Here is an 8,913-nt window from a genome sequence, read left to right as displayed (position 1 = left end):
CATTAGAAGAACAAACGACCACAGATAACGGACAAAACATAGAAATGAGTTTAAAGTGAACCACATTTTCATCTGGCCCAATTTTAGGCTAGCTGCTACAAGCTCAAGAGCGTGATCACCTCAGGTTTTAAAAATTAAAGTGTGTAGCAGTTAGGAGACCACGATCAGTAGGCCGGCTGCAATTAAGGTCTCAGTAGCTCTGCGAACTATGAAGGAGGATTTATATGTTAATAATATAATTTGAAAATTCTTTCTGAATTTCACTGGAACCTGTTGAAGTGGAGGAAGAGTTGGGGGTGGTGTGCTAACTCCAGCTAGTTCTTGTTAGCAGCCTGGCTGCTGCGTTCAGAACAATAATTGAGACAGGAAAAAATGAAAGTGTGTACTAGAAGAAGGTCAGATGTTCTGCAATGAAGACAGTCCTTCAGCAGACTCACTGGGGCATGCACTACATAGAGTAAATTATCATCAGTTGGAGAGGTTCAGGCAGGGTGGCAAAACATTGCCATTTGAATCCCTCTTTTGACCGTGGACCACCACTTTAGTGCAGGACGACTAATGGGTGGATGTCGAGGACAGGTCCCACTCGGCACTGAGCAGTGCTACGTTTTGGACCGAGTCTTTCTTCTTCAGCTCAGAGAGTCATGGACTAACCTCTTTAAGATCAGAGAGCTATTTCCTTACTTTCATAAGCAATGGATCAGCCTCACTGGTTGCCATGGTGCAGTGGAACAGTTTATACAAACATTAAGTCGAAAACATATTTAATTAAATTACATGAAAAATCAAGAAAATAACCTGAAGATTTACCAATAAACATATTATAATAATATAGTAATAATAAACTGATAAAAACTTATTATAGTGGGAGGGCTCTGGTCTATCCAGCTGCAGGTGTTGCAGGTGTGAGAGAGTTGTCCTTCAAAGAGCTACTTGGTACTTTCTAACTTGACCGACAGCAGTTGTACAGATTTTATTTGTAGAAACTGTGAGTAATTGGCACGATTTCTCAACAGGAATGGGACAGGAGTTTTGGTTTGTATCTTGACTAGGACATTTGTAGGACAGCTGGCAGGCAGCTGAGTAAAAGGTGGGTCAGGTGGAGCAGTGACCCTTTGAGTGGAGTAACTGGTATTGGCCGTTAAACTGTTAAACTAAACAGGAAGCCAAGAACACAAAACAATTAAACTGTCTTTGGGTAGGCAAAACCATAATGGCTACTATCTTGCAGAGAGTAGCGGCACCAGGTAATCAATAAGTTAATGCAGAACAGGTGTGAGGGAGCAGGAAAGTCACATAACTCTACCTGCGAATGAGAGACAGATAAAGACTATGGAACAAGGGAAGAAAAACCAGGAAGGAAAAGAAGAAAAATCACTAGTCATGGCAGGACAATGGGAGTCATGGCTACACCAAAGGTTTTAAAAGGAATGCATGGAGACAAAGAGAATTAGTTGCAACCAAAGTAGACTCATTCATTCACTGAAGATGAGCTTACTATCAAGTGATTAATACATCACTGTTCACTGAGACAGAAAAACAGCTCCATCCATGTTCAAATAAATAAAGAATGACTCCAATCAGTGAAGGAGGACAAGATCAGAGACAAGACTGAACTCTGGGGTGCTGACATGTACCAACACTTCACAGTAAATGATGGGAAAAATTCCTCGATGAAACCCAGCTAGAGACAACTGACAGAAGTAAAAGGTGTGCATAAGGAGACTTTTATCACAGTGGATCCAAACCAGAGAGAAACACGAGGTTTGGATCAACAAGTCTGTGTGTTTTGTGCCCTGCAGCCTGTTGATGACCAAGAAGAAGCCGTATTATGTTTTTCAAAAACATGCGCCACGCTCTAGTTTGCATATATATGAAGAGTGATTCTTCCTGCAGCAGAATAATGAATTTAAATGAACCTAAAAGCTTTGAAGAACCGTTTAAAAACCAAGTTGGTATTTCCAACATGTTCAAGCTCATGTTTTCTGCACAAAGATTCTTTAGGGCATTAAACTAAGGCTTGTAGGAGTTAGTATAGGTGATTATGACATGTCAACTAGCTACCCCAAACCCTAACCCCTAAATAATAAGAGGGTGGCTGGAACGAGTAAAGCATTTCTCACATTTGCAGCACACAGTATCTGCAAGTTCCATGCACAGTTACTTGTTGCTCTACACATGCTTACACTTGTTCCCACCAGTTATTGTGTGTGTTTGATACGGGACGTTTTTAGGGGGCGGCCTGTATTATTCGCTTGTTCCCCTGTGGTGGTCGAGGCTGCCCCTGTCAGGATGTCTTTTTGGTTTCGTTGTTCATATTTGACTGTTATTGCCGCTGCCTTCGTTAAACTGCAATTAAAACTACTTTCTGCGCAGTGGGGCAACACAAATACTATCTCTTGATAAAAATATTGTTTACACCTTTTGCAGTACCTTAGGAAATAATAATAATATACTTTAGTACAGAAAACATATGACATATGCTTTATTTTTGATCTTTTATGAGAGTCAGGACAAAGGGTGTGTACAAATTATGACGGCAACAGGAGGGTTAATATTGTGAAAGATTAATTTGGCCACTACCATTAATGCCTCCACGTTTTCCATCATATGAGCATTTATTTCATCTCTGAATGTGATCACATCCTGGGTAGTTCTCCTCCTCGCTGTCTTTTATAATTACGAATTGAATCCTGATTCCCTCACCTGATTACTGAAACTATATTAAACATTCAGACTGAAACTCAGTCGGTGTAGCGCCATGACAACACCATCCAACAGCGGTGTGATGAAGAACAGCATCGATCTGTCGCATTACAACTGCTGCTTTTTATGTTCTCCTTCAGGGAACCACAGAGTTGCTCTGAGCAGAGTGTCAATGAATAAAAGATGCTTTGTTCTCGTGAACCTCAGGATCTAGTGGCACAGTGTCATCCCCCCATTCCCTCACACACACACACACACACACACACACACACACACACACACACACACACACAACTCCACTCCGACATGCCATGGCCTCAAGACAGGCACCATCCTATTCAGAGTTCCTCATGAATAACCTAAAAGCCCTCAGGTTGAAAACAGGTAGAAAAATCAGCTCGTTCTCCTGCATTTAATTTATAATTCAGGACAGATTTTACATTTATTTTTTACAAGTGATCATAGCTTTGAAGACAAAAACTCCTCTAGCTGGAACAAAGTCTGGTAGCAGCCAGATCACAGGCAACACTTCCGTCAATAATTCACAGGACATGAAACAGAAGGAGGAGGAGGAGGAGGAGGAGAGGGGTTTGCAGACAAAGGAGAAACAGAACAAAACTGATTGATAAATCGGGTCACATGAGAGAGGCTGCTGGTGACACTGAAAAAAAGCTCTTGGATTTATGTAAGCATCTTGCGTGTATTTAACACAATTGCCTCATGGTTTAAAGTTAAGTGTAACTATATAGTGTAGAAACTACATGATTGCAGAGAGCGGGTAGATAAATTGTTCAATAATATATGCAATGTTAAATCCCGCGACACTGCACGGGATTTCAGACTCGCGACTCTTTGGATCGTGGTTTAGGAAGGCATCCATCTCAGTCAAGTCGAGCAGCCAGCCTCTACTTTTTTTAGTATAACCAAAAAAAGTAAATTGGGTGGTTGTTACATTAAAAAAGTCTACTTGTAATTTGAACACAATATTTCATGTTTCTATGTTGAACGTAATTAAATCATGAAGGATCTGTACGAAATTCAACAACTTAATTTGTTCTTGTTGAGATGACTGATACAATCTAGTAAGAGTGGTTAGTTGCTGAACTCATGAAATTCACAAGAGAGATTTCAAACTGCAGGAGAATCACTGGAGTTATAAGAGGCAGATCACTACACACACCACATGTATGCTGTTGCTTTTTATTGTGGTTTAACCTGTCAAGGACAAAAACATACAGAAAATTCTGCATCAAGCCTTGAAATCATAGCTTTCCTACTTCTGTCGACCCTGGATTGGTGACATGGCGCTTAGTGCTGTTGCCTCACAGTAAGAAGGTCATGGGTTCAAATCCACCATATGGCTAGCTTGCACTGGTTTCTCTCTGGGTATTCTGGTGTCCTCCCACAGTTAAAAGTCATGCAGTTATTAGTGCAAGGTTCTTTGGTCATTCTAAATTACCCATGAATGTGAGTGCAAATGGTCGTTTGTCTGCATGTGATAGACTGGCGAGCTGTCCAGGGTGTACTCTGCCCCTATTACATCTGGGATAGGCCCCAGCAACCTCGATACTAATAAGAGGATGGAGTGAAGGTTGTTGTGACTCCACTGGAGTTTTATGTAAACCAGACTCTAGACTTTGTTGAACATTATTTGATATGAAGACTACATTATGTGTTTAAGTTACCAAGTAGTATTTGGGTAAAAGTTACTGAATAGTGTTGGAATAAAGTGAGAAACCAAAATATTCCAAGAGCTCATCTTAATTCATTTGAATATGTTTCAATCATGTTTCATCTACACAAAATGCACAGCTCTATTGAATATGAGTAAGTTGTGTTGATTTAATTCAGTTGTTTAAGTGGCTGCCAAAGCAAAACATTTGTTTTCAACTAAAGTTGAATTAAGCAACATGTTCTTTTTTTCAGTCTATAAAATTATTTAGCGTCACAAGAGGCTCAACATGCGGAAGAAAGCTCATAAAATGTGGCAGCTAGCAGGACAGTCATGTTCTAGCTTTGCAACGTGCACTGTTTCATTTAAGCCATACCATATCAATATTAACACAAGTTAATACACAACACAAGTGCATATGTAATATACATCGTGTGCTATGTGGAAGAACACTGGATGCAGTTCACGAGTCTTCCTCTAATGTGTCTCTCTCCGTCCAAATGTCCTTCCCACATAGACCTGCTTATTTTCACCTCTGTTCAGTTACTCTGCTTCTTCTTCTCGTTCTCTATCAGTTCCTGTGTCAGTCCATGAATGACGTGCATGGAAGTACTTTCCAATCAGGCACTTTTCTGCATCCACGGTTTCATCAGTTTTGATCAGCTTTTAGCCAAAACCACAGACCCAAACCATGACAGAGCCGCCACTGTAGACTTTGTTGAACCTCTCTCCTGACCTCCTCTATTGATGAGAGTTTGAACCAAGAAGTTCATCACTCTAAAAGACCTGTTGACACTTCTATTCATTCAGGTTCTTGTGTACATGTCAGACTTTTCCCTGTTTTCCTTGCTTAACTCATTCACTGCCAGCCATTTTCAAATCAGGTAACTCCCTACTGCTCATTCACTGCCATTGACGTCTATAGACGTCAATGGCAGTGAATGAGTTAAGAAAGATCATTTTGATTTTCGATGAACAGTAAATGGACCAATCGATCTGCCAGATGCAATTTTAGATCTTGTGTCAGGTCTTTGCTATAGTTTTTAATCCCTGCCACGTCTTTGTTTGTCCCCCAATGGTGCAGGACACAGCATGGTGAGACACTGCATGCCAGGTTTCTGGCTAATAGTTACTTGGGAATCACCTTGTTGGTGCAACACTATTACATCCTCCTGAGAATGGAGGAAATGAAAGCATTTTTCAGTTTAACTTTTATTGTGATTTGTGCCCACTACAAAGGACTTGAATGAACAGGCTGGGTCTCAGGAGGATATGCCTATCAAACTGTGTTATCATTGACTTTTTTCATAGATTCAACTAAAGCTATGGGAACTGTCATGGCTAGACGGTCCTCACTGATTGTCTTGCCAATTTGTGTGGTGTTTGTGTGTACTGTGTCGTGTTCTCCTCTCCATCCTGTGCATGTGTTTTTCTGCTGGAACATGTACTTCCGGAAGCCATGGCACGGAACGGCAGTTGACCGGAGGGGAGTGTCCTGAGCTAGAATCATCGCACCTGTGCAGAATTACCTTGCCAGCGCAGACCTATTTAACGGGGCGGTTGAGTCACAACCAACGCTGGAACATTGAACTAAACCGGGTAGCGTAGTCATGATTAGCATACCCGGTTTGTGAAGGAGAGGACGTTTTCGTTATTGAGCGTGTGTTTTTTCTCATCTGCCTCCAGGGTTCAAGGATTGGAGGAGGAGCCGGCACCAGGAGTTGTTGTGGATTATTACTGCACTGTCACCGGGAGGAGAGGTCGCCGTATCACTGCACTGCCCTTTTGGAATAAAAAACCAAAACGGTAAACCAACCTTTTCACTGTAAATAAATCCACTGTCATTCTGCAAGGAGTCTCGCACCTGAGTCCTTTAATCCAGTTCTCCATGACAGGAACAAGTTATCTGTTTTTGCAAGAGGCTGTTTGTAGCAAAGTGCCTATAGATGCAGTCTAAAATTAGACAGCCAGTTTCCAAAGAGGATCTTTGTAAGACCTTCAGAAAGCCTGGAGAACTATTACTCAAGACCACTTTAAAATATTACAAGAATGTCTGGCTCCTTGGACGCAAAATATGAGATGTGGCTCACTGTCACCCAAACACCGTGATGTTAGCAGCTAAAGACGAAGAGAAATAAGCACCGAGGCACTTTTGTTGATCTGACACGGTCTGACCTCGTGGCTGAGGTTAATCGCTGCTACAAATAGAAGATGTTTCTCTCCTAAAATAAGCATCAGAAAACCAGGATATCCAGTTTCAACACTTAGAGCATCATCACAAAAGTCAACATCTGTATGTATTATTAACAGAGCAGAAATCTGCCTTTCATCAATAATTCAGAGTGCTATTAGGATGACTCCATCTACTCATCTATAAAGCGGGCGGAGGACATGGGTTAAAGCAGGCTGGACCGGCATTTCAGCGCCTTGCGTTGAGTTTCCTGCGAGTTACTCTTCTGTGGGCAGCACCCTGGAGCTGCTTGGAAATTGAGTAGTAGAATAATGACATTTACATTTGCAACTCACACCTCAAAGTATTTCAGGTATTTTTAAACACAACTTTTCAAATATCAACCACAAACTATAATGTGCAATTTGTCTCCAACTAACTAAAGGTAGCGATACTCGACACTGACATTTCAGAACTGCGTTGAGCTTCTGAAGCATGCAGAACGCTGCTCTGAAGTGTGCTTCAGTCATATCACTAGACTGTGGATAACTGGGTTTTAGTATATGTCACCCCAGTCCTGACAGGTGGTTTACCTGCTGCTTCTAATCAGACGATGAATTTAGCCTGGGCTATGATTTTACAGTTTTTGCCCGTTGCTTGAACACTATAAACCCATGCTCAGACTAAAGTAACACAACGTGAAGCTTTTGTTACCATACCTCAAACACATGAAAGTAAAGGGCAGAGAGTCCACCCACATCTAAGCCGCTTCACAGTGGCATCTATAATACGAACATTCCGACTAGAAAACAGGTATGTCGTCACCTCCATACCTTCTGCTCTACTCAGATGGTTCCATAGCACTGTTCTACAGTATATCACATTACCATATCAAGTGTACGGGGTGCTAATGCTCCTTTTGCAGCCAAAGTGGCTGATTCCTTATATTGAAGTACAGTGTTGTACAGTGGATGACACAGTACATACAGTAAAGTACTGTATGAAAAATAAGCAAACCGATGACAATATGTGGTTGTATTCCTCCAGAATGACCCGGAGACCTTCTGGGGGTGGACGGCAACGCCTGTTCACACAACAGCAGGAACTTGCCGTTGTGGACCTAGTGAGGGCAGACAATGCCATCCGTCTCCACCAGCTACGACGGAAAATACTTGCAGACAGGCGAGTGTTCAGCAACATAGACCATGTGAGCATCACCACCATCAGACGCATCTTGGGTAAACACAGCATCACCATGAAGCAGCTCTACAGAGTCCCATTCGAGAGGAACAGTGACAGGGTCAAAGGACTTCGAGCTGAATATGTACGGGTACGTGTAACTGTCCCTTACATTTACAATAGAGTATTGGTGAAGTCCAGTAGCAGCTGAATATGTACCATATCAGTACCACATGGATCTATTCTGAGAGCTACACAGGTACCTGTGTGATGGGGTGAGGGTGCTGTATGTGTAGCACTGTAGTACAGTGACATGTTCCCCTTTTTTTCAGAGAATCTTGGCCATGGATGGAGCTGCACAGCCTCATGAATACATTTTCATTGATGAAGCTGGATTCGACCTGAGCAAAACAAGACGACGGGGTCGTAATGTAATTGGCCAAAGGGCAATTGTGCACGTCCCAGGGCAGCGCGGGGGAAACATCACATTATGTGCCGCCATATGCCTTCGAGGACTTCTGCACCATCATGCAATGCTAGGTCCATACAATAGCCAACACATACTCACATTTCTAGATGCTCTCCATAACATAGTTGTACAGAACAGACCAGATCAGCCCAGGTTTGTGGTGATATGGGATAATGTCAGTTTCCATCGGGCTGCTCTGGTCCAGGCCTGGTTCACCGACCACAATCAATTTGAAGTGGTATACTTGCCCCCTTACTCACCATTTTTAAACCCTATTGAGGAATTTTTTTCGGCTTGGAGATGGCGAGTATATGACCGCCAACCACATGCCCGCATGCCTCTTCTGCAGGCAATGGAACAGGCCTGCGGCGACATTGAGGTGACAGCGATCCATGGATGGTTTCGGCATGCAAGAGGATATTTTCCCCGGTGCCTAGCGGGAGAGGACATAGCTTGCGATGTTGATGAGGTCCTGTGGCCAGACCCCAACAGACGGCGGGATCCATGAGCCCACTTATGCACACTTGTCATGGTTTTTTGTGTTTACAGTATAGTGTTTTTTCTATTGCAGTATTATTGTGTTGTGTTTTTTTTTTTTTTTTTGCTTCATCTGAATTCATGGTACTGCAATGTACACTATTGAGTAGGTCTATTTGCGTTTTTGGTTGTTTGGAAATGTGTCTCCTGTAAATGTGCCTTCTGAATACACAATGGAAT

The 8,913-nt window shown here is 42.3% G+C and overlaps 1 protein-coding gene across 1 annotated transcript; it reads left to right on the top strand.

Annotated features, from left to right (window-relative positions):
• The first annotated feature begins 7,298 nt into the window (after positions 1-7,298).
• LOC121812587 lies at positions 7,299-8,906 on the top strand. The gene is made up of 2 exons (XM_042215172.1): positions 7,299-7,878; positions 8,060-8,906. Exons 1-2 carry the CDS (start codon positions 7,459-7,461, stop codon positions 8,702-8,704), a joined length of 1,065 nt encoding a protein of 354 aa, XP_042071106.1. The 5' UTR covers positions 7,299-7,458; the 3' UTR covers positions 8,705-8,906.
• The last annotated feature ends 7 nt before the right edge of the window (positions 8,907-8,913 follow it).

Source organism: Haplochromis burtoni, unplaced genomic scaffold (genome assembly GCF_018398535.1).
Source record: "Haplochromis burtoni strain Fernald_Lab_line unplaced genomic scaffold, NCSU_Asbu1 Contig_667, whole genome shotgun sequence".
In the NCBI taxonomy this organism is placed as follows: Eukaryota; Metazoa; Chordata; class Actinopteri; order Cichliformes; family Cichlidae; genus Haplochromis; species Haplochromis burtoni.
This window is presented reverse-complemented; position numbering and strand designations above follow the sequence as displayed.

Excerpts from the sequence above, each read along its gene's own strand:
- LOC121812587 (XM_042215172.1), top strand. The coding sequence starts at position 7,459 with ATGCTCCTTTTGCAGCCAAAGTGGCTGATTCCTTATATTGAAGTACAG. Across the intron at positions 7,879-8,059 it reads TTCGAGCTGAATATGTACGG|AGAATCTTGGCCATGGATGG; the intron begins GTACGTGTAACT and ends CCTTTTTTTCAG.